At 40.7% G+C, this 27,705-nt stretch overlaps 1 protein-coding gene across 5 annotated transcripts in view; it reads right to left on the reverse strand.

The window, feature by feature from the left end:
• SGCG (sarcoglycan gamma) overlaps positions 1-27,705 on the reverse strand; it is a 263,284-nt gene that overhangs the window by 46,197 nt on the left and 189,382 nt on the right. For all 5 annotated transcript variants that reach the window (XM_063429771.1, XM_063429762.1, XM_063429787.1 and 2 more), the window contains exon 4: positions 14,024-14,111. In XM_063429771.1, the coding sequence (XP_063285841.1) occupies positions 14,024-14,111 (88 nt within the window). The remainder of the gene's footprint in view (positions 1-14,023; positions 14,112-27,705) is intronic.

A 27,705-nucleotide genomic window follows, 5' to 3' on the forward strand; every position in this document is an offset into this window, starting at 1 on the left:
ATCCTTTATATTGTTTTTTTTCCAACAAGTATTTTATTGGTTATTTTTGTTTTTTTGGGAAAGGGGGTACAGAAGGAAAATAAGGGGAGGGGAGGTCGGGGGGGGGGGGGGTGGGAAACAAATATACATATATATGCATTTCTCACAGAAGATGGTACCACAAGTGTGGTAAAGGTACTCACAAGAATAGTTCGTTACATAATGGACATAAGTTTCAGATAACAGTACAAGATAACGGTATGTCATGTTACAGTATAGTATATTACACATCACAGCATAGGATACCACAATTCAGACGCCCCTACCATCCTACCTCATTGGAATCTGAGGGCATTTGGGAGTATTTGGGGGTAGGTACAAGATGTGCGGTGGTTCCACTGTAAGGATGAAGTGGGGAGTGGGAGGTGTTAGGATGTGTGTACGGCTCCTTCTAGCTCTGCCCACCTCTGCCAGTTGCTTCTCGTGATATTAGAGTGTTTCAATGTGGTCATAGATAACAATTCGTATTTGAGGAACTGATTAATCATGCGTTTCACCATTACCAAAGGTGGACACCCTGTTTTTTTCCAATTGCATGCAATGACATACCTAGTTGCCAAAATTGACAGTATCACTAATTGCTTGTCTGCGTGGGGTATATTACCTGGAAGAACGAGAAAGATACCTATGGAGGGTGTGAATGGTGTGAGTGCAATTCCCAGTTGCTCCCAGATTTTTTGCGTTTCTAACCACAGTGGCCTAATCTCGGGGCAGCTCCACCATACGTGAGACATTGTTCCCTCTTCTGTCTCGCATCTCCAACAGTTAGGAGAGGTATTTGGATATATCTTGTGGAGTCTGGACGGTGTGTAGTACCACCTGAAAATAAGTTTCTTGTGGGCTTCAATATGTGAGTAGCAGGAAGTGATGCCTTTCAGGGCGTGAAGTGAGGTTAGCCATGTTTGATCTGTGGGTGAATAGTTGCACTCATTTTCCCATTGTGTGCGGTATGTAAAGGCTGGGGAGGTCTGTTGATTCTGTAGTATAGTGTAGCAGATTGAGAGAGCTTTGGATTTAGTCGGTGAATTGTGACAGCGCTCATATAGACGTGACAAATCTTGGTGTGGTCTGTGTGTGGCTTGTGTAGGGGTAGTGACCACACTCGAGACCAGACTCTTCAACTGAAGGTATGGGAAGATGAATGACGGGGGTAGCCGGAATTTGTTTTGTAGTTCAGGGAATGGCATAATAGTTCCTGTCTGGCAAATGTCTGAAATGCGGTTCACTCCCATGTCTGTCCATCTGTGCAAGGAAAGCCACGGGGAGACCGAGTTAAGGGCTGTGAGTGGGGCCCAGGTGGAAAATGTCGGTTCTGCTGTATGGGGGCCGTGGAGATGATCCCATGTGTGAATTGCATAAGTAGTGAGTGGCAGGAGCGTCCTGCATGTACCTCTAAGGGGCTTGGGTGTCCACATCAGATCAGTAGCCGAGTGTTTGGGGTCATAATTATTCTCTATGTCTGCCCATTGTAGTGCATGTGGTGGTGCGTGCAATTTTATTGCACCTTCTAGGAGAGCAGCCTTGTGGTATTTTGCGATATTGGGGAGTCCCAAGCCCCCCTCCTTTGTAGGGAGTTGTAGGAGAGACATGGGTAATCTCGGCTTCTTTTTAGCCCATACATAGGTGGAGATTATGCTTTGTAGTTGCTTGCATATAGTGGGCGATAGGGGTATCGGTAACATCCGAAACACATAAAGCAGCTTTGGGAGAAGAATCATCTTCACAGCATTGATCCTGCCCAACCAGGACAGTAACACATTTTTCCATTTGTGGAGGGTTTGTTTGCATATCAACGGAAGGGTAGAAAAATTATGTGTGCTAATACCTCTATATGTTGCTGCAATTTTCACCCCCAGGTATGTTAGGTGAGTCTGTCTCCAATCAAAGGAGTGTGTAGATTTAAGTTTTAGGATATCTGTCACGGGGAGGCGGATTGGCAGTGCTTGGGTCTTAGTTTGGTTTAGTTTGTAGTAGGAGATTGTGCTATATTCGTTAAGTGTGTCAATGAGGTGTGGTAAGGAGCGGTCTGGTGTAGTGAGGGAAAGAAGAATGTCATCTGCGAACATAGATAATTTATATTCTACTTTGTTGATGGTGACACCCTTTATGTCATTATGTGTTCTAATTTTGTGCGCCAAGGGTTCTAGCGATAAGATGAATAGTAGAGGGGAGAGCGGGCAGCCTTGGCGGGTGCCGTTCGTGATCGGGAAAGGGCTCGAGAGGAATCCCGCGTTGGATACTCTCGCGGTCGGTTTAGAGTATAATGCCATTATGCCAGTTATGTAGGATGTGGGAAAACCAAATTTGAGTAGTACTTGCTCCATGTATGCCCAGTTGAGCCTGTCGAAGGCCTTTTCCGCGTCCAGCGCTAGAAGAAGGCCTTCCATTCGGTTTGTTTCCATATGTGCTAGGATGTTCAGGACTTTCCTCGTATTATCCGAACCTTGTCTGCCTTTAACAAAACCAGACTGGTCATTGTGTATGATGCGGGATAATATGTGTGTGAGGCGGTCCGCTATGATCTTAGCATATATTTTAGTATCGCAATTTAGTAATGAGATCGGCCTGAAATTTTGGCAGACTGTGGGTGGTTTACCTGGCTTAGGGAGCGTGGAGATATGCGCCTGAAGCATGTCGGGGGCAGTGCGCCTGTGGTAAAACAATGGTTAAGAAGTTGTGTGAGGTATGGGGTTAATGTGTCCGAGAAAGTCTGGTAATAGAGATTGGTAAATCCGTCAGGTCCTGGTGATTTATGCAGGGGAAGTTTTTTAATCGTATCGTGTACTTCTTCTACTTTAAAGGGTTTAGTGATTGTGTCAATGTCTGATTGGGAGAGCGTTGGCAGTTGTACGGTGTCTAAGAAAAGTCGAATTTGTTCCGGTGATGGTGGAGGTGAAGAGGAGTCATCTTTGAGGTTGTAGAGAGAGCTATAGAATTGTGCAAATGTTTCTACTATTTCTTGTGGGTTCATAGCCTTTGTCTTGTCCTGCTTAAAAACGTATGCCACTCTAGAGTTGGCCATACGTTGTTTAAGTTGGGATGCCAGGGTCGCTCCCGCTTTATTCCCATGGGCAAAGAATTTATGTTAAAATTTTTGTAGGATATAGTTGGTTCTATCTAGTTCAAGATCTGCTAGTTTGGATTGTAGGGTTCTCAATTTTGCATAGTGGTCTGGCGAGGGGGTAATTTTGTTGCAATGAGTAAGGACTGCTATTTGTTGGATTAGGTCATCAAACTCGCGCTTTCGCTGCTTGTTAGCGTAACTAGCGTGTTTGATGAATAAGCCCCTAATGACAGCTTTATGCGCTTGCCACAGTGTGGTTATTGAAAAATCCTTTATATTTTAAAGAAATCTGTCGATTACACAATATAATTAACCCAGCATCTTGAATTTCTACTACAGTGGGATATTTTATTTTTCCTACCTACTATATTTTACCTTCTAGTGTATTGGTTTATTTAATTAATAGAACCTCTACTAGATCATTTACACAGCTATTTTATATTCTTCGTACCACTATATGGGAAGAAAATATACAATTAGCTGATACATTTTATGCTGAATATTGCCACTTTGTGAAACACATATTTAAGCCACCGTTAAATACCATTTCCACAGAGTCCTGCAAACACTATTGTGTATTCAATAGGTACTCAACTTTTACTTTTTTGAACCGCAGGTGGCGGCTATTTCTTGCAGTGACATAGTGGTTAGGGTATCCATACCAGGTCTCAGCATTCAACTGTGGTAGTTATTCACCAGTGTTAACTGGGGCTTATCTACTAAGTTACTTTTTATTTACTATAAAACGTAAGCAAGCTTCAACTTGTTACAACTAATAGATTAGGGGGGCAAAAATCCCTGTAACGAAAAGGAAATACATTAGAAAAAATAATTTAAAAGAATTTGATGAATCTACCAGAACATCATTATATAAACTCCAATGATAAAAGTCACGGTAGGGAATGATACACTCGCTCCTTATGAAATCAGCAATCTTTCATCATCCACTAAAATGTTCATTTTGAACTTTTCATAAGTGAAGCGCTCAATAACTTTTAAAAAACATTTTTTAAATAATTCAATAAACTTTGTAATGTAGCTTTTCTAATCATCTCCATATTAAATCACCGGTATTAATGGACCGACTACATATTAATTAAACGGCACAAAAGATTTTTGCAGAAGAAAGATCTCAAAGAGAAAAAAAAGACATCCACTTCCTAGTTACAAATACCAAGGAGCTATTTGGGAAGATGAATTCTAAATGACGCTCATCTGGGATTCATAAAGAAAGGGAGCCTAATGAGATTATTATGTTCGTCATTAACTCAAGTTTGCAAACCTGGCTTGAGGGTGTTTTGTTTGAAAAAAATACCTTCTATACAACATGCTTCATTAACAGTCTCTTTCATTTCCCATTGTGTCTTAATGAATAAGTATGTTGCTACAACAACATATTTGGTTAAACTAGGGTACTTTGAAAGTAAATCTAACAATTCTGATGCCGTTACTGAAAAAATTATATAAGTATTTTATTTTTTATTTTGCAAACTAATGGACAATTGCCTATGCTAAGTTACCATGTGAATTGCAAAAGTATGGAAAAAATAGACAAGTTGGACAAAAGTCAAATGAAATGAATGTCACAACTTGTTTGTATTGTGTTGTGTTTGTATTTCTTTTATAAAATAATTTGTGAGTACTCTGTGTCAGAAAGTAACATAAATGTGCCGCTTCACCATAATCATTTTCACGGACTAAAGCCTTCAAAGTAGAGACAATATTAGATAAACCAAACCAGCCCTATATTCATCAAACAAGTTCCAACATTCCGCCGTTGCTACTATAACAACAGCAATATGACACATACTTTATCAATTATCAATCAATATGTAGCACTGTAATTGCTTCATGTCATTGAAGAGGCTACAGTGACCGGAGTCCCTTGGCGATATCCTTCCATTCAGTCTTAAACAGTTTTTAATGTTTTAATGCTATACAACAGTCGACAGCAGCCCATCTTCTCTGAGGAAGCACTAGCCTGAGAAGAAATGGGTGGCTGTGATTGGCTGAGAGTGTCACTCACAGCCAATCACAGACATGAATTGGTATGACTAATAGGAAGTTTGTGATCTCTGCCTTAGCCATACCTCTAAGCCATACCTGTGGGCAGCCAGGGACCCTCATTCAGGAATAAACATGTAACATCGAGCTGAGGGACAGCACCAGAGGACTCCAGGCACTATAACCAATTCAATGAGGTGAAATGGTTATAGTGCCTACAGAGACCCCTTAAATCATCAGGAATTTATATTTTATGCATCCAAACCTAGATATTTGAAAAAAAAAATGGCTTCTAGATATGAGTTAGTTTTAAAAGTTTTGAATATGAATGAACATGATTGGAGAATGGACAATACAGGTGGCACCAGTACTTTACAACACGTGCTGGCCTCGCAGTTCAAACACATAACTCTATATTGACAAAGAAAAACATAATATCCAGTATGCTATAATTTAAACATAAAACACTATTTAAAGTCCAAACAATCCATTGTAAACCCACCTCCCTTCACAAAAGTAAAAGCAATTCTCACATTTCACTACATAACATGTAATTTTGGATTTAAGTTTACAGTTATAGCCGGCATAGCTTTGTGATTAGTAACATCTTCCATTCTTTATTTTTCTTGGAAAACATTAATTAAACTATCATTCTATACTCTGCAAAACATGGATAATGAACAGGTTTTCACAAGAAAATAACATATTATCTTCCAAAATATATTTGTGTAACGCTGCTTCAAAAATCAAAGATACTAATTGCTGCTCTTGTATAGTACATTTCTTTTAACATATGTTTTTGACAATCTTTATTTGAAGAAAAGTTTGTTGTTACAAAGTAAAATAACAGTAAGTCTGAAAAAAAACTAAACAAAAAAAAAAAAAAAAACTTATTTTTTTCTCACATTGACAGTTACATATTCATCCAATATAATTTTCCTCTAGACTTTGTTTGATTGAGGACCATTTCCTTGTGAGTCAGTATAATCGCTATATTCCTTGACCCATATCTAACCCGCTTTTGTCATCCAGGATCGCTACAGCCAAATTTCTGGTATGTCGTAATTGCTTTCCCCCCCCTCTGTCAAGAGTACAGCTTCATTATCTAAGCTTGAGTTAAGTTCTAGAAGTAAAGAATCGATTGAAGATGAACAAAAGGTGGAGGTGGGAGAATGTTGGGGTAAGAAGGATAGAGAATTACCAGTGTAATTTATCCCCGAGGGCAGTTGCTCTAATCACATGATGTGTGAAATGCGCATGCTCTGTCGGGCCTGGTTACATGCGCAATGTGCAGATGTCACATGCAAAACCTACCCAACATAAACACAAGCCACCTTGAATTGTTCCGGGGTGCCTGATTGACAGTACTGAGAGGAACACTGCATGGAATTTACAAATCTGCAGATCTTAAACACTTTTAGAGCTAAGAGTGGCAGCTGAGTGATTTATGAACCAACGGCTTTCCAGTTGCGCAAAGTTCTAGTGGCGCTTAGAGTGACCACTTAAACTAAAGGGCTATGTTGCACAGTGCTTCATACCAATATAAACTACAGCAAATAAAAAGTAATGTTTAACTTTAATCACGCACGCGCACAAAAAAAAAAATTGAAACTTTGTAGCTGATTGTGAAATAAACAGCTGTCCAGCTGGCTGCAAGACACAGTCCTTTGAAAAAAAATGTCTGCTAACAAATTGGTAGGAAAGAGGAAAAATTACAGCGTTTTAACGGCCGAAATTTGAACATTTTAATTTGACAGCAGCATACAAATTCACTTTGCTCTGACAGTAAATTATTGAGCCAACTGTCAAAAGGGGGAAATGATGGAGGTTTAGTGTGATTAAAATAATGAATGACTTACATAATTAATGACTTTCTACTATAACTCCCTGAAATAGATCAAAACAGGCTTTCAAAAAGAAGATGCAGCCGTACATTAATTCCATCTGTATCTCACACTAGAATTCCATGAGCATCTCACACTAGAATTCCATCTGCATGTCACACTAGAATTCCATCTTCATCTCACACTAGAATTCCATCTGCATCTCACACTAGAATTCAATGAGCATGTCACACTAGAATTCCATCTGCATCTCACACTAGAATTTCATCTTCATCTCACCCTAGAATTCCATGAGCATCTCACACTAGAATTGTATCTGCATCTCACACTAGAATTTAATGAGCATCACACACTAGAATTCCATCTGCATCTCACACTAGAATTCCCTGTGCATCTCACACTAGAATTCCATGAGCATCTCACACTAGAATTCAATGAGCATGTCACACTAGAATTCCATCTGCATCTCACACTAGAATTCCATCTGCATCTCACACTAGAATTCAATGAGCATGTCACACTAGAATTCCATCTGCATCTCACACTAGAATTCCATCTTCATCTCACCCTAGAATTCCATGAGCATCTCACACTAGAATTGTATCTGCATCTCACACTAGAATTTAATGAGCATCACACACTAGAATTTAATGAGCATCTCACACTAGAATTCCATGAGCATCTCACACTAGAATTCCCTGTGCATCTCACAAAAGAATTCCCTGTGCATCTCACACTAGACATCAATGGGCATCTCACACTAGAATTCCATGAGCATCTCACACTAGAATTCCATCTGCATCTCACACTAGAATTCCATCTGCATCTCACACTAGAATTCCATGAGCATCTCACACTAGAATTCCATCTTCATCTCACCCTAGAATTCCATCTGTATCTCACTCTAGAATTCCATGAGCATCTCACACTAGAATTCCATCTGCATCTTACACTAGAATTCCATGAGCATCTCACACTAGAATTCCATCTGAATCTCACACTAGAATTCAATGAGCATCTCACACTAGAATTCCATCTGCATCTCACACTAGAATTCCATCTTCATCTCACCCTAGAATTCCATCTGCATCTCACACTAGAATTCCATGAGCATCTGATACTAGAATTCCATCTGCATCTCACACTAGAATTCAATGAGCATCTCACACTAGAATTCAATGAGCATCTCACACTAGAATTTAATGAGCATCTCACACTAGAATTCCATGAGCATCTCACACTAGAATTCCATAAGCATCTCACACTAGAATTCCTTGAGCATCTCACACTTGAATTCCATGAGCATCTCACACTAGAATTCCATGAGCATCTCACACTAGAATTCCATGAGCATCTCACACTAGAATTCCATGAGCATCTCATACTAGAATTCCATGAGCATCTCACACTACAATTACATCTTCATCTCACCCTAGAATTCCATCTGCATTTCACACTAGAATTCCATGAGCATCTCACACTAGAATTTCATCTGCATCTCACACTAGAATTCCATGAGCATCTCACACTAGAATTCAATGAGCATCTCACACTAGAATTCCTTGAGCATCTCACACTAGAATTCCTTGAGCATCTCACACTAGAATTCCATCTGCATCTTACACTACAATTCCATGAGCATCTCACACTACAATTCAATGAGCATCTCACACTAGAATTCCTTGACCATCTCACACTAGAATTCCATGAGCATCTCACACTACAATTCCATCTGCATCTTACACTAGAATTCCATGAGCATCTCACACTAGAATTCCATCTGAATCTCACACTAGAATTCAATGAGCATCTCACACTAGAATTCAATCTGCATCTCACACTAGAATTCCATCTTCATCTCACCCTAGAATTCCATGAGCATCTCACACTAGAATTCAATGAGCATCTCACACTAGAATTCCTTGAGCATCTCACACTAGAATTCCATGAGCATTTCACACTAGAATTCCATGAGCATCTCACACTACAATTCCTTGAGCATCCCACACTACAATTACATCTGTATCTTACACTAGAATTCCATGAGCATCTTACACTAGAATTCAATGAGCATCTCACACTACAATTCCTTGAGCATCTCACACTACAATTCCATCTGCATCTTACACTACAATTCCATGAGCATCTCACACTAGAATTCAACGAGCATCTCATACTAGAATTCCTTGAGCATCTCACACTAGAATTCCATCTGCATATTACACTACAATTCCATGAGCATCTCACACTAGAATTCAATGAGCATCTCACACTAGAATTCCTTGAGCATCTCACACTAGAATCCCATGAGCATTTCACACTAGAATTCCATGAGCATCTCACACTAGAATTCCATGAGCATCTCACACTAGAATCCAATGAGCATCTCACACTAGAATTCCTTGAGCATCTCACACTAGAATTCCATCTGCATCTTACACTACAATTCCATGAGCATCTCACACTAGAATTCAATGAGCATCTCACACTAGAATTCCTTGAGCATCTCACACTAGAATTCCATGAGCATTTCACACTAGAATTCCATGAGCATCTCACACTAGAATTCCATGAGCATCTCACACTAGAATTCAATGAGCATCTCACACTAGAATTCCTTGAGCATCTCACACTAGAATTCCATCTGCATCTTACACTACAATTCCATGAGCACCTCACACTAGAATTCAATGAGCATCTCACACTAGAATTCAATGAGCATCTCACACTAGAATTCCTTGAGCATCTCACACTAGAATTCCATCTGCATCTTACACTACAATTCCATGAGCATCTCACACTAGAATTCCTTGACCATCTCACACTAGAATTCCATGAGCATCTCACACTAGAATTCCATCTGAATCTCACACTAGAATTCAATGAGCATCTCACACTAGAATTCCATCTTCATCTCACCCTAGAATTCCATGAGCATCTCACACTAGAATTCAATGAGCATCTCACACTAGAATTCCTTGAGCATCTCACACTAGAATTCCATGAGCATTTCACACTAGAATTCCATGAGCATCTCACACTACAATTCCTTGAGCATCCCACACTACAATTACATCTGTATCTTACACTAGAATTCCATGAGCATCTTACACTAGAATTCAATGAGCATCTCACACTACAATTCCTTGAGCATCTCACACTACAATTCCATCTGCATCTTACACTACAATTCCATGAGCATCTCACACTAGAATTCAACGAGCATCTCATACTAGAATTCCTTGAGCATCTCACACTAGAATTCCATCTGCATATTACACTACAATTCCATGAGCATCTCACACTAGAATTCAATGAGCATCTCACACTAGAATTCCTTGAGCATCTCACACTAGAATCCCATGAGCATTTCACACTAGAATTCCATGAGCATCTCACACTAGAATTCCATGAGCATCTCACACTAGAATCCAATGAGCATCTCACACTAGAATTCCTTGAGCATCTCACACTAGAATTCCATCTGCATCTTACACTACAATTCCATGAGCATCTCACACTAGAATTCAATGAGCATCTCACACTAGAATTCCTTGAGCATCTCACACTAGAATTCCATGAGCATTTCACACTAGAATTCCATGAGCATCTCACACTAGAATTCCATGAGCATCTCACACTAGAATTCAATGAGCATCTCACACTAGAATTCCTTGAGCATCTCACACTAGAATTCCATCTGCATCTTACACTACAATTCCATGAGCACCTCACACTAGAATTCAATGAGCATCTCACACTAGAATTCAATGAGCATCTCACACTAGAATTCCTTGAGCATCTCACACTAGAATTCCATCTGCATCTTACACTACAATTCCATGAGCATCTCACACTAGAATTCCTTGACCATCTCACACTAGAATTCCATGAGCATCTCACACTAGAATTCCATCTGAATCTCACACTAGAATTCAATGAGCATCTCACACTAGAATTCCATCTTCATCTCACCCTAGAATTCCATGAGCATCTCACACTAGAATTCAATGAGCATCTCACACTAGAATTCCTTGAGCATCTCACACTAGAATTCCATGAGCATTTCACACTAGAATTCCATGAGCATCTCACACTACAATTCCTTGAGCATCTCACACTAGAATTCCATCTGTATCTTACACTAGAATTCCATGAGCATCTTACACTAGAATTCAATGTGCATCTCACACTACAATTCCTTGAGCATCTCACACTACAATTCCATCTGCATCTTACACTACAATTCCATGAGCATCTCACACTAGAATTCAATGAGCATCTCACACTAGAATTCCTTGAGCATCTCACACTAGAATTCCATCTGCATCTTACACTACAATTCCATGAGAATCTCACACTAGAATTCAATGAGCATCTCACACTAGAATTCCTTGAGCATCTCACACTAGAATTCCATGAGCATTTCACACTAGAATTCCTTGAGCATCTCACACTACAATTCCTTGAGCATCTCACACTACAATTCCATCTGCATCTTACACTAGAATTCCATGAGAACCTCACACTAGAATTCCATCTGCATCTCATACCTCAAACCTCTATATCATTTAACTACCCACGTTCTAAATTCCCCTCTCCATTGCGTGTGCATCTTGTGTACCACTCAATGTATATTACTGATTTCAACTCAATAAATAGGACCTGAAAGAATGGAGTACATGGACGTTGTGGCAGCCTTATACAATGCATGATCACATACTGTAACTAAACCAAAATAGTCAGGTGTTTTTCAGAAAAAATAATTATTCCATTCTGTGTGTTTTAAAGCTGGTATTCAGTGTGTGACATACACATACTCCATACAAAACCATGCTTACATTCAAACATACAAACACAACACTGCTCAGTGCTAAATACAATCCCGAAAGGATGGACAAACACTGCTCAGTGCTAAATACAACCCTAGAAGGATTGGCAAATGGAGATACTCAGCTGGCAAAGCTTTGTGGGTGTTTTACAACAGAAGGGGATTTACCTTTTTGACACTTTTGCGATAGGTGGATCCAAAAATATTCTTGCACCAGGCCCCTCTCTACATTAGTTCCCTCACTGAACTCAATGTATACAGCTTACGTCCCTGATGTCTTCCTTTTCCATTCCCTCTAAACCTGACATCTCCACTAGCTGTATATATCACTTTGCTCTGCTCCCTGTATATCTTTTAGCTCCAATCCCTCTTCACCTATTAGATCCACTCCATGTAAATCTTTTAAATTCACATCCCATTCACCTCTCAGCTTCACTCCCTCTATATCGCACATCTCTCTGCCTATCCCTCATCTCCATGCCATGTAGCCTTTCAACTCCGCTCCGTATATACCTCTCCTGAACTATACTTCTCCATTAGAAGCAATTTTTAACACCCTATATAATTCTTAGTTGGCGAGTTTATTCTTTTGCATCCTAGTTACTCTTTGCTACAATTGTGATTTCAGTATTACAATTTTTTTTTATTTTACTTGTATAAATTAAACAAGATAGTTTATTATATTTTATATTATAATATCCCTTCATTTTATTCTTTAGCTATATATTTGCATTTTAGATTTTTTAAATAAAAGCCATCAATATATAACATTTTTCACATATGTGTTCAAAACTAGCTGCATCTCTAGTCATCAATAAAGGAGAAAATGGAACATGTAGATATAATCATGACAGAACGAGAGATACAGGGTGCGCCAGAGGGATAAAATAAATGTGTTTTATATACTCTGTTAACAAAAGTAACCTTTTTTGACTACCTTTATATTTTGGTTAATCTTTATACTTTTATTATTTTACTTATTGTATACCTTGTTTTATAACAGAAGCACTATATCATCCAAAGAATCATCCAAAGAATCCTATGTGGGGATTGTTCCACCCACACCTGGCACATAGAGCAGTTTTTCTGCTCTTTATATTGTAAGTATATTTCTTATTATTACTTGAACTTACTTTTATAGAGAGCACTATGGACCTTCTCCTTTTTCTTTAATTGTATATGACCTACACTGCAACTACGATTAGAGGGATATCCTACAAGTGGGGAGCTTAAATACCACTGCACGCTGTCTTACCTGTTGCTGGTTATCGCTTTCTGACATGTGAGTTGGCACATCGTAACCTCAGTGTTTTCTGTAGCAAAATTTACCTACAATATTGCACCATTGGTTCAGTCTGTTTTTTGCTCTCTTTCATATGCTGTTGAGGATTTTAGCTATACCAAAGATAAATAAATTCTGTCCATCTTGGATAGCAGTGATAATCTGAGAGTGTTGGTTAAACACGTAGACTCTTGACGGCATAACCAATACCAGTAGAAACTGGTCCATAGAGGCTGCTGTGGTGCACCCACCCTCTCCCGCCCTAGTTTTGTTGCAATAATAAAAAAAAAAAAAAAATATCTCGGCATTGTAAGGACTACTGATAAGTGTGTGTTAGAAAAAAACATGTGTCTGTCATGATTATATAGATACAAAGGAAGGGGAGTGGAATAGCGCTACAAAACTGATCACAAAGTAGGATGGGCTGCACTCCTGAAGAGAGGGGTAACCCTCAAACCCTTCTAGAAAACTGGAGAAACAGAATGAGAGATACAAGGTGCGCCCGATGGATAAAATGCATAGCTAATAGAACAATACAAAATATAAAAAGGTACCAGAAGTAAGCAATAAAAAAGCCTGAATGTCACGTGGACCAGTTTCTACTGGTATTGGTTATGCCGTCAAGAGTCTACGTGCTTAACCAACACTCTCAGATTATCACTGCTATCCAAGATGGACAGAATTTATGTTGATAAATGTCAAATTGACTGAGGAAGGAGGCAGTCCCTGCGTGTCCTGGAAAGAGTCCTATTTAATGTCAAACCCCACTTAAACATGCATAAGCATTTCACAGAGATGTAGTGTTTAGGTTGTCTAGATAGCCCCTTTAACATGTTTAAAATCCCAGGTATTACTTAATTTAATAAGTGATTTATTTTTCATAACTTAATTGTGTGGAGCACACGTCACATGCATTGTGCCAATATTTGTAATATAGAGAAATTTGAGTTGAGACTTACCCACTGTCAGTCTGCCTGTAATGTGACCGTCAGAGTTACGTGCGTTTACAGTCACATTTTGTGAAGAATGCAACAGAAGAGAATTGTCCTGTGAATAAACAGAAAGTAAATCTGCTTCAATCAAGTGTTTGCTTTAACATTTTAATCAATAAACAAACTCATGTTCTCAATGACAAAACTACTGCACAGGAGCGTTAAACAACCTTTTCTCTAAATCTGCACATTAAACTATAATTGCAATGTCAAAATCCAGCATTCTATATGGACAGATACATGGGGATTTGTGAATTACCTGGGCAGAAGGAAGAGAATTCTCCAACCCCTGTGTGGTGGTTTGTACATTAGTAAATATAGAGTGATCTTGAGACAATTAACATTTTTGTGTTTCTACTGCTTTGCCTATAAAATTTGATTCATGTTTTTTTGAATAAAGCTAACTGAGGCCGGGGCTGATGTGCTGTTGTTCTCATTAGAAATCGTATATTTCTCATGGCAGAATACAGGAAAAAAATCTGTTTAATCTCTATCATCAACCTTTCTTTTTTTTACAACTGTTAAATGACTAAAAGATGACAAAAAAACCCAAGCAAAAGTAAAAATAAATAAATAGCAAAATCAGATCCTCCAAGCAATGATATTGATATGCCTCTGCCTCCAGTAAATATTTTCTGAAATGAAATGCTTCATAGGGTATTTAGTTAGACATGGAGGTATGCTGGTGGCAAAGGGCTTGAGGACCATCTAGCCACTAAAAGGGTTAACTCTTTTGGAAGAATGCACTAGATGTGCTCTGGTCTAATTTAGGGTCAGGAAAGTGGGGACTGAAACATATCCTTACAGCCAGACAAGATGGGCATCCTCTGGCTTTATAGCTATAAGGGCACTGGAATTGGTATCCATAGTCTGTTAATTATTTGACTGGCAACTTACCTTTTGGCTCAATTCAACCTCTAAACCAGGGGTAGGCAACCTTCGGCACGCCAGATGTTGTGGGCTACATCCCTCATAATGCTCTTACACCCATAATGCTGGCAAAGCATCATGGGAGGTGTAGTCCAAAACATCTGGAGTGCCAAAGGTTGCCTATGCCTGCTAAACTTTCACTAAAAGGGACACTGTATGTACTATAACCATTTCATTTAATTGAATTGGTTATAGTACCAGGAGTCCCCTGGCCCTTCCTTCCATTTAGTGTTAAGCCATTTATAAGCAGTTGAAAGCAGACCTGCCATTTTCGGAGCTCTTTGCATATTTTACACCAGACAGATTCAATGTGAGTCCAGTGGCCTTGAGCCACTCAGGCTGTCCCTCTTGGCCACCGCCACCATCTTCACTCTGCTGTCCTCTTTGGCTACTGGTGCTTTAGTTGCCAGGAGCTTCGGTCACAGTTTTATTCTCACACGTGCGTGAGAGTACAACACTGAGGACCATACAAGACCGTGGGATCCTCCATAGATGGAACCTGAATCCCACAGCCATCATTTCTAATGGCTGCTGGGATTGGACAAACGTTGATGGTGCCTTTTGTAAACTTTTGTCAACCTCAGGCTTTACTAGAAGACAAAGTACTTTGTTTGTCTTATGTTATCTTTGAATTGTGTTGGAATTTCATTGAAATTTTAATGCAGCCTTGATCAGCATTTTACAATGATTATATCTTTATAAAATACTGAAAAGTACACAGCCTAGCCCCCACCATAGGAATGGCTAAGGCAGAGAAAACAAACATCATTCTAGTCATACCAATTCATAGCAGCAATGATCAATGTGATAGGCTGAAAGTGGTATTTGCCAATCACAGCCGCCCATTGTTGCTCAGGCTAATGCTTCCTTGTTAGTCCAAGCAGCTCGTAGGGGATGGGCTGCTGGGGACTCTTGTTTAGCATTAGTCTCTTTTTCATGAAAATTTCTTGGAGATATCTGAATGCACAGACACTTACTGAAAGCAATATTGAGGTTTTGAAAGAAAAGATGGGCTAACTAATATTAAAAATCAAACACATTTTAATAATGTTTGTACGACAGTAGTCATCATCCCTGGTAGCTGAAAATGCACACTTTATGTAGGTCCACAGGTTATTCTTATGTTTTAGTCACCCTGTGCCCTTTATAAGTGCAGGGTGTGTAAAATGTATTTATTGTTTATTTATTGTTTATTGTTAAATGTTTTATGTGCTCTCCTGTTCTTTCAACAAACTAGGTGGATTTAGCTGTGGAGCCTGTACAGCGCCATCTGTTATAGAGATCTTGAAACAACTATATGCACTATCTGAATAGTAAAGCTTGTTAATATGCACATTCAGACAGATTTGCATAATATGAATTCTGGAGTAAGGGGATATATGTCTTGTTAGTTCCTGTCTTCTCCACCACTTTTTAAATATGTTAATGCATTATTATGAGTTCCTGAATGCTTCACCATATAATTTGGTTATTTGTATTTTATTAAGGATGTCACAGTAAGTTTAATGTAATGTGCAAATGAGCTAGTCCTGAGTTACAATAACTGTTATTTTAGTTGTGGTATTATTATATCCCTTTTCTTGTGGGGAGTGTTGGGTCTGTGGGTTCCCTTTGATCTGGGACCCTTTTCTGGGTAGCCATGGTTGTAGCCCTTTTCCCTACCATTCCCTGCTCCCTCTCACCTTCCCCATGGTTTTTCACTGCTGCCTGTCAGGTCCCCTCTGCTTGGTGGCTACGCTCGCCACTTTCGGGAAGGTTACCACACTGCTACACACTCCCTTCTGGGGTTCACGACCCCAGAAGGGAGTGTGTAGCAGTGTGGTAACTTTCCCGAAAGTGGCGAGCGTTGGGACTCGCCCGCCCTCCAGGCATTCACCTTTCACACACGTTCCTGCATTGGCGTTCTCCTGTTTCGGGGGCATTATTCTACCGACTGCGCGCTAACAAAGAACTACATGTGTTCGGTAGATTTTGCAGGTTCGACAGGCTGTTCCCTGCCCAAATGCGATTCAACCTTTGCATTTGTCTCCCTTTTTTCCCTCTCGGTTTCTTTGCTGGGCGCGTCTCATTCTTGGCCTTTTGGCGTTTGTTTGTTTTGTCCATTCACCTGTTTTCATGTTTGATTTTTCCCCCGATCGTTCCCTTCTACCTCCGCTCGCATTTTTTTGGGTGAACGTTTGTAAATTTTTCCCACAAACCGCATTTTGCAACCATTTTTCGCGACCATTTTGATTCTTGCATCGCAAGATCTGCGGCGGCCATTTTAAACCTTGTTGGTTGTTAGTTTCATCAGGATAGTCAGAAATATTTTGTCTGCTGCCAATGTTGTCAAAAACTGTGCAGATTTCACCTCTGCTACATACTACCTGCCACAGTGACCTGTTTCAGGTTAGTTACAACCTTGGGGGTGAGTCAGCTGGTCAGGTCTTGGCCTAGTAACCCGGCTTGGGGTGAGCCCCCCCATATTGTGCTGCCGAGTGGAGCTGTACTTGCAGTCTCCTTGTTATTGGGTGAGCTCCAGCTTTTGCGTCAGTCTGCATTATCGTGTGTCACGTATTTGACCACTGTACCCCAGGCAGTCCCTGTGTCACCAATCAGGACACTACCAAAGGGCCACCTAAACACTCTCAAAGGAGAGAAGTGTCTGACGACCCAGACTCCTAGTCAAAGGACCATGGACGCCTGGCAAAATGCCATTGGAAGGGCAAAGGGTTCAAGCCCTTAAGAAGGGAAGACAGGCATGACCAGTGATCCCCACAACTCATAACGCCTCTTCGGACAAGGAGCACAATATACCTCCCTCATTATCAGTCCTTAATGAATGGCAAGCTAACAACTTCCATTCAGATGATGGCACATGGGGCCTCAATTCTTTTGTCAAAGAAACATTCTTGGGTGGGCCCCTGCAGATGAGTGACATGACCGAGGAAATGGTTTTGGAACCACCGGACGGTGAGATTTTCTTTGACTCCATTGGCCAAAAGATAACAGATAGTGAAAAAAGTGATAAGTGCTCTCTATCCAATAAAGCAGCTATTCACCAACAAGGAGTTCCTTTTACCTTGTGAACAATAGAACAAAACAAGCAGGTAAATTAGGTGGACAGCGCTAAGAATTATTATAATAAAATCATACATACACAGGTAGCAGCAGATTTCGCAATTGTGTGTCTTACTCTTAAAAAAAGGGAAATAAAAGTACAATGATAGTGCAGTATGTTATGAATAATATGGTTATAAAGATATATTCCAAAGGGGCACTCACGTTTTCCAGAGCTTATAAAGCTCTATTTTAGGAGCCTGGACGGAACAATCCCCGTCTAAGGATTTCTTTTTGCTGGTATCAGATTCCCAAGGTAGTGCGATTCATCATATGAAAAAAATAAGGATGTATACCAATGGTACAGTACGTATGTAAAAGTAGGATAAGTAAATAATATTTGGCCTACTTACATTTGCTAGAGCAATGACCTGCTCTAGTGTATGGAGCTTTAGGTGGAACAATCCCCACCTAGGGATATATGTAGATCAGGAACAGCAGAGTGATGGTGAGAGTATAAGGAGCTCAAGAATGACTGGGTATTAAAACAGAATCTTTATTAATAAACAGAATAAATAAAACTATTTAAAAGTGAACTATATAGTAAAAAGAAGTATAAATAAAACCAGTCCTTTGTAGGCAATCCTTAATCTCCACTTGACATGTTTCGCTTACAGCTTTCTCAAAAGTGTAAGCGAAACATGTCAAGTGGAGATTAAGGATTGCCTACAAAGGACTGGTTTTATTTATACTTCTTTTTACTATATAGTTTACTTTTAAATAGTTTTATTTATTCTGTTTATTAATAAAGATTCTGTTTTAATACCCAGTCATTCTTGAGCTCCTTATACTCTCACCATCACTCTGCTGTTCCTGATCTACATATATCCCTAGGTGGGGATTGTTCCACCTAAAGCTCCATACACTAGAGCAGGTCATTGCTCTAGCAAATGTAAGTAGGCCAAATATTATTTACTTATCCTACTTTTACATACGTACTGTACCATTGGTATACATCCTTATTTTTTTCATATGATGAATCGCACTACCTTGGGAATCTGATACCAGCAAAAAGAAATCCTTAGACGGGGATTGTTCCGTCCAGGCTCCTAAAATAGAGCTTTATAAGCTCTGGAAAACGTGAGTGCCCCTTTGGAATATATCTTTATAACCATATTATTCATAACATACTGCACTATCATTGTACTTTTATTTCCCTTTTTTTAAGAGTAAGACACACAATTGCGAAATCTGCTGCTACCTGTGTATGTATGATTTTATTATAATAATTCTTAGCGCTGTCCACCTAATTTACCTGCTTGATTGGCCAAAAGATGTTTGACCCACAAAATATCTGCCATCCCCGCTCAGGTTATTGGCTGCCGCCCCCTCATCTGTTAAAATTCATGCACTTCTGGCTGCGCAAGCCACTGGACAAAGAAGTTTGCAAATGCTTAAGGTCCAAATGCGCCAGACCTTTGCTCCCAGATAAGGTCACAAACACTCCTGAGTTTGACCAAATGATGTTGACCTTCATGGCAAGGGGAGGCAGAGTACCAAGGAAAGGAGTCGAAAAGGGGTTTAAAAGAGCCCAGGACAAATTCCTGGATATGATTGGGCCACTTGGCTGTGTTATGACATTGGCAGATGAGGCATATGCTCAAGATGAATAATTTACAGCAGATTGGGCACACAACGTATGTGAGTGGGCCCAATGAGTGTGGCCCTCACTTCAGAGAGACACTGGGCAGCCCTAGACCCTCAAGCTCGAGGTCAATTATTTGGTCATCAGTTAATGAAAGAACTGAACAAACACGTTAACGTGTTTACATCCCTGAATGTAGTGCAGATATCATTACACAGGGTGTTTCGGAGCAACACACACAGGATTGGCTGGTTGGCAGAGGGGTCGTGCCACCAGCCGCTTCTGGCCATCAGGCCCCAGATACTCATACCCTCCACCATTCTATCTGGAAGTGGGCTGCCAACAACCCTTCCAAGATTCCTGAGGTTCCAACAGAGGCCGCAGTGGCCATGGATGAGCTTGTGCAAGTTTCACATCAGGTAAGCCACAATTGTATAACTGTGCCTTCTGTGCTAACTGCAGTACCCCCTGCGGGTCGCCTCTCTCATTTGTTCCCAAAGTGGATAGAACCTTCGTCGGATTCCTAGGTTCTACAATCGTTCATGTTTATCGCATTGAGTTCTCCAGTGCAATTCCATCCTCCATGTCCGCTGCATTTCACGACTGCAGATGCCCAGCTTGTGGATCAGGAACTTGGGGACCTCAGGTGAAAAGGAGCCATTGAACCGGCGTCGACTCCGGGACCCCGGGACTCCTTGTGAGGAAAAAAGACAGGAGAATTACAACCGGTAATAAATCTACGGGATCGCAACGCACACGTCTCACACCACCATTTCAAAATGGAAGGTATCCATCTACTGAGAGATCTCCTTCAGGAGAAAGATTTAAAGATGCATATCTGTCCTTGCCAATACACACCAACAGTCGGTGCTTTACGAACGTCCTAAAACCAGTGATGGGCCACTTGCGAGGACAAGGCGTACGTTGCTTGATTTACCTGGACGACATTCTACTCTTCGGATCAGATCCGAAGTCATCTAGCCTCAACCACAGATTACACTGTGACCTTGCTAAAATCCCTCGGTTTCCTGGTGAATCGGACTAAATCAGTTTTGATTCCAACTCAATGTGTAGAATTTCTGGGATTCGACATGGACTCGATGTTATGTACACTCCGACTTCCAGTTGCCAAAGTCACGCCAATTCGGAGAAGATATGCAAAATAATGCATTGGGACGTGATCCCATTCAGAATGCTGGCTCAGAATGGGCCTTCAATCCTCCTCCATCCAGGCAATTTTCCCAGGCCCACTGCACTATCTGGCCATGCAACGCCTAAGCTCGTTTCCTCAGGAGAAATCCCAAATACGACCAACCGGTCCCCATGACAGAGGAAGTACGGCTAGAACTTTGATGGTGGCTCAAATGTATGCAGGCATGGAACGGCAGAGCCATTGTTGGCACACGGACAGACGGCAGTCAATGGGGTTGGGGTGTCACCGATGGGCAGATGGCCACAGACGGTGTCTGGATGACAGAAGAACTCACCCTGCACATCAATTGCCTGGAAAAATTGGCAGGTGCCTTCGCTATACGAAACCTAGTGAAAGGGAGATCCGATTGCTGTATCCTACTTTGCATAGACAACATCTCTGCAGTTTGATACATCAACCACCTAGGTGGCACTTTGATGTAGACCTTGTCTCGTTTTCTCCAGAAGTGGTCACTTTTCGGGGGTCTCAACGTACTAAGTCGAATTCAACAGCGATTTTCTACCTGTTTTTCCCATCGGAACCCCAACTTTGTGTCGTCCAGGCACCACATGCCTACGTGACTGCTACAGCTACGCATCAAACTCCTTCATCCAGACAATTGTTGGTGTCATATGTTAGAACACATGGGCCGGTATCGGTTACCACATTGTCCCGATGGGTCCCATGGCTTTTATCTCTAGCTGGGATTGACCCTTCATTCGGTGCTCACTCGGTTCGGGGTGTGGCAGCCTCTTCCGTCCTCGTGGCAGGGGTCTCGTAATCAGACATCTTACTTGTGGCAGACTGTTCACGGCTGAACTTGTAACCTATGTAACCGTTCGGACGTTTTACCTCTGCCTATCTTCTCATGCCGCCTTCTCACTTATGCCTTAGCATTAAAAGTGCAAAATATGAAGCCTCCTGTCATGTAATAAAATTCAAGATCATACTAGCTTTAGTGTACTAATAATCTTGATTTTAATAATGGCAGGAGGCAAGTATTTCCCCAACCCCCCGCTATTACTTTTTCCTTCTCTGTAGCTGGGTTAACCTTATTCAGGTAAGTCATTGCCGATATATACATATATATATATATATATATATATATATATATATATATTTATATATATATATATATATATATATATATGTATATATCGGCAATGACTTACCTGAATCCGAGAAATCCAAGGTGCTTACACTCCAGGTATATAATGACTGTGATGCCCGGTGCGATTTCAGCAAAAAAATCATAGGTATCCAAAAAACCAGAATGCACTCCAGGGTCTTTGTAAAGTAAAATTTTACTTTTAATTCATATACAAAATAAAAAAATAAACATCAACGTTTCAGCTCACATCTGGAGCCTTCTTCAGGATGGCAGATATGACATGACATACATAGCAAACATAAAATATACACATACAAGTTAAGTGCTTACCATCACCAAGTGTGTGTAGAACTAAAACCGCCAAAATGCACGAGAGGAGAGCAGAGTAGATCGTTCAGCCGATACACAGATCGGGTCTGACGTTTATTGTGTTCCAGCGTTGCTAAGCAACAGCTGGAACCTACTTCTTTGTTAACAGAGTGAAATGCCACTGTGGGAACAACAGCTACAAATTAGTAGTGTCAATAATGTATCGATATACCAGTACCCGGGCTCAAGGAAAAATAGCCAAGTCCCAGTGAGCTGCACTGAAGCTGATAACAATATTTAATGAAACTGCAGTGTCCAAAACAAGCTTGAGTGCCAGTATACTGCAGAAAAGAGCATCTCAGAAATGATGACAGGGTCCTGTGTTAAAGACCGTGAGAAATAGCATCTAGAGGTATGTGCTGGCGGGAGTATCTGCAGTATGGTAACTAGGAGGTACAAACTGCAAAATGTTGCCTGGTATATTCTGTAGGAACCGGCTTAATGACCAACAGGCTATGGGAAGAGAGGGGTTAACTACAAAAACTGGAAATCCTAGTGTTATGGTATGTGCTGGCAGGAGGATCTGCAGTATAGTAACTAGGAGGTGCAAACTCCAAAGATGTTGCCTGGTAGATTCTGCAGGAACTGGCTTAATGACCAACAAGCTATGGGTAGAGAGGGGTTAACTGTGAATTCCGTCACTAATTGTAACATCAGTACACCTATCTCTAACCACGTTCGCTCCCAACATCAGGGCGATACCTCACACCTTAGTTTCCAAGCGATTGAGAGGCTAACTACAAATACTAAAAGGCGATTTTAACCTAAGATTGCTCAAAAGGGAGTCCAAGTGGATCCATGAACTTAAGACCCTAACACCCTTAGGAGGAGTTTAACTTTACTCCATTTATACACTAGCAATGGCCGTCCTGCACATATCACTCCACAATCCCTCATCACCGCTCCTCATGTAAATAGCAGTAGTCTTCCTATACAATTAGTTATTTTTCCACTACTATTTTTTAGTCTTCATTTAACAACATTAGGCTGAAACTTTCATTGTATAATGTTATCATGCTTAAGTCTTCATTTCTGTCACATAATGGCTGCAAAAAGTCATTATTAAGCTTAAGTTTTATTTTGTAACATAAGGTTGTAAAGAGTTAATTGATTAACACTATTATGATTATGCTTTCATTTAGCAAGTTTAACTTTGAATAGCTCTTTCAAGTTTCCTACCAGTTAAGTCTTATGTTCTATTCCACAATGTTTGTGGATAACGCCAGGCAAATCGTTTTGGTTAAGAACCATGCCTAGTATATATTTCACAAGCCTTAATACTCTCAGTAATATTTTCGTATCATTCACGTTATATATATATATTCTATATATATATATTTTTTTTTGCATCTTTACTACTAATCTCTACCAAACATGTAAGAGTTAATTTTTTGCTCCACTACTTACCCACCCATTAAGGCATAGAAGAGTTCTCATTGGTTAAATTTGTTTAAATCCACCAATGAGAACTTCACCAGACATTTAAATCTGATGAACCTGTGAGGTGAAACGCTTGTCAGGGGAAACATCACTGGCGCTATCCACCAGTCAGTTTACTAAGAGTGACCTGTCACTGCACTAAGGGTGACCTCTTACCAATTAGAGCTTTCTATCGGCATCGGCTCGGCCGTTACCCAGCAGCACTTGATTTCCAGCCCACTTCTTTCATTGTAGCAGTATTGGTGGGAAATTTTCTATTTGTATTTCCATAGGAGATTGTAGGCTTTTGGCTAAGGGGGTGCCCTCGAAGGCACAAGTACTTAGGGACCGCAAGCATAGGAGGATTCCTAGTGTTTTGGTAGTTAACCCCTCTCTACCCATAGCTTGTTGGTCATTAAGCCAGTTCCTGCTGAATCTACCAGGCAACATCTTTGCAGTTTGCACCTCCTAGTTACCATACTGCAGATACTCCCGCCAGCACATACCATAACACTAGGATTTCCAGTTTTTGTAGTTAACCCCTCTCTTCCCATAGCCTGTTGGTCATTAAGCCAGTTCCTACAGAATATACCAGGCAACATTTTGCAGTTTGCACCTCCTAGTTACTATACTGCAGATACTCCTGCCAGCACATACCACTAGGATTCCCAGTGTTTTGGTAGTTAACCCCTCTCTACCCATAGCTTGTTGGTCATTAAGCCAGTTCCTGCTGAATCTACCAGGCAACATCTTTGCAGTTTGCACCTCCTAGTTACCATACTGCAGATACTCCCGCCAGCACATACCATAACACTAGGATTTCCAGTTTTTGTAGTTAACCCCTCTCTTCCCATAGCCTGTTGGTCATTAAGCCGGTTCCTACAGAATATACCAGGCAACATCTTGCAGTTTGTACCTCCTGGTTACTATACTGCAGATCCTCCTGCCAGCACATACCATAACACTAGGATTTCCAGTTTTTGTAGTTAACCCCTCTCTTCCCATAGCCTGTTGGTCATTAAGCCGGTTCCTGCAGAATATACCAGGCAACATTTTGCAGTTTGTACCTCCTTTACCATACTGCAGATACTCCCGCCAGCACATACCTCTAGATGCTATTTCTCACGGTCTTTAACACAGGACCCTGTCATCATTTCTGAGATGCTATTTTCTGCAGTATACTGGCACTCTCAAGCTTGTTTTGGAGTCCAGACACTGCAGTTGCATTAAATATTGTTATCAGCTTCAGTGCAGCTCACTGGGACTTGGCTATTTTTCCTTGAGCCCGGATACTGGTATATCGATACATCATTGACACTACTAATTTGTAGCTGTTGTTCCCATAGTGGCATTTCACTCTGTTAACAGGCAGTGTAACTATCACTTGAGGATTTCTTACAACAGTTATTTGAACTAAAATGTGTTTGTATACCCCCCTTTTAATTATTTACATTAAAAGTGAGGTTTTAATTATATTTCCTCTATCCTCTTTTGTGATCTCCCCGAGCCCAACCTATCCTAAAGGTCACCCCTCCATAACGAGGCAACTACCACTCTGCAGGACACTCTATCGTTGATCCTGTCCCTTCTCCTGTCTCCCTTCCTTATTGTTTAGTTTTATAGTGCATTTTGTTGCACTAGGGGTTAACCCCCGCTCAGGAGTAAGATTATTGTACTATCTTCCTTCCCCTTGTTTTTTGTGTATGTTATACTATCTGCCTGTTTCTGATTGGTTCCTTTTTTCTTTGTGTGCTTTGTTGCTCTGGAATAGTAAAGGGATTTATGCAAAATAATCACCTCCTGTCATTATTAAAATTAAGATTATTAGTACGCAAAACTAGCATAATCTTCAATTTTCTATCATATGTTTCTGCAATGACAGATATTACTTTGCAGAACAAGTTGATAAAAAAAGACACTGTTGGACTGTCCACTAAAATATATATTTGAAACGTAATGTCTTACACTGTAGAAACAATGAGTAATTGCTACATCTTCACCACCTTGAAATATCTTGTATCTTGATAACTAAACACAAATTTTACGCTATTTTGGCTCTAAGCACCAAAACAACTTTAGCATAATTAAAGTGGTTTTGGTATATAGTATATTTGGTATATAGATCATGAAAGAAAAGATAATAAAGAAAAATAAAGGCAAGTGTCAATGGAGGAGTCAAATGTATAGTAAATAGTTGTGAGAGCACACATTAAAATGAATTGTTACCACGAATTGGAAAATGGTAGTTGAATCTACAAACAGAATAAAACATATACATAGGGTAATATAGTTAAAACTGTATCTATGTCATAAAAGTGATCGAATCCACTCACATGGTTGTGAGACACTCTACAAGCTGGCTCAGACTAAAAGATTTATATGCAGATGAAATGGTAGCCACCTGGTTAGGATCTGGATACTGTGTTCACAGCTATTGCCTTTTTTTTTTTTTTAATTCTTTATTTTGTTAAGGCATATATAAAGGGTACAAAATGAAGAAAAGGGAAATGCAGGGGTGTTCCACATTTATGGATTAGTACAGAGATATTGTCATTAATTACATTTCCAGGTAGTAAGTGCCTCATTTTTCTTTTTATATGGCATTCAATATGAACAGGAACGTTATTCAAACAGTATAAATCAACGTAAAGCATGATGTCAGAAAGTAGTGTATTAAACTGTTGAGTGACAATTTAGTGATGGAGCGTCGACGTTAATACTTAACAAGAAGTAACCCAATTAGGCTAGTGGTTTTAAGCAGAGGTATACCATAACGTCTTGTTATGTGGTGTATGTGTAAAGGGCTTCCGTGGCAGTCAAGGTATGGTGAGTGGGTTCCTGGTGGTGCCTTATCAGGGGTCGGCTGCCTTCGTGGGTCGTATCGTCTGGCCACCCATGAGGGGTTGAAGGGTGGGTAAGTCAGTGGTGCAGTGTGTTTGTAGGCGTGTGCCTCTTAGGTAGGTAGTTGGTGAGGGGCAGTGGCAGAGGCCCCTGTCGTTCTTGTGTTCCCCTAACCTATGGGGAGACGGGGGGGGGGGGAGATTGTGGTTAGAATTAACGGGTTCGTCTGTTCGTGTGTCAGCATTGGTGGAATATCTGGCGGTATACGCCATGAAACATAAAACACAAAGTGAAAACATGAAATTAAACCAAAACTAGGTACATTAGAAAAGAGAGAAGAACATGGAATATTCAATTGCTACAGTCCGCTTTGCAGGTTGCCACTATATTGTGGCTCGGTGGTAGATAATTCTTTCTTTGCCGCCAACATTGGGGAGGTGCACTGAAGTAGTGCTGGTCAAGCTGCGATTAAGTCACTGAGTCTTGATCCTGAGATGGGTTGCGATTCCGAGCTGGAACAAAGGGTGTCACATTGGGTATGTCCCATTGGTGATGTGTTGCCGGTCTCGGTGGAGTTCCAGCGCCTCTCATCAGGTCCAGGGCTGTGAAAAAGGTGGGGGCATCCGTTGGAGAAGACGCTGTGTGCACCTTTCCGTCTTTGATGACCGTAAGGGTTCGGGACGCCGACCAGCGGTAGGCCACGCCAGCCTCTCGCAACTTAGTTGTAATAGGTTGCATGGTTTTTCTCCAGTGAAGTGTTGCCCTGGTGACATCCTGGTAAAATGTCAGCTGGTGTGATTCAAAGTACATGGGGGCCCGTTCTTGGAACGCCTTCATGAGCTTTTGTTTGTCTGTAACGGTTTGGCATTTGAGAATAATATCCCTGGGCAGGCTCGTTGGGGCGCGTTGTGGTCTATTGACCCTGTAAGCTCCGTCCAGCGGGATTTGTTTAGCTTGTTTGGCGGGTAGGGATGAGGCCATCAGCCGCCTAAGGAAGTGCGGCAGTTCCTCCGCGGACACCGCATCGGAGACTCCGCGGATTTTTATGTGTTTGCGCCTACTCCTGTCATCCAGGGTGTCCACTCTGTGCGTCAGAGAGGAGT

The sequence above is a fragment of the Pelobates fuscus genome, chromosome 1 (assembly GCF_036172605.1).
Source record: "Pelobates fuscus isolate aPelFus1 chromosome 1, aPelFus1.pri, whole genome shotgun sequence".
Taxonomy (NCBI): Eukaryota; Metazoa; Chordata; class Amphibia; order Anura; family Pelobatidae; genus Pelobates; species Pelobates fuscus.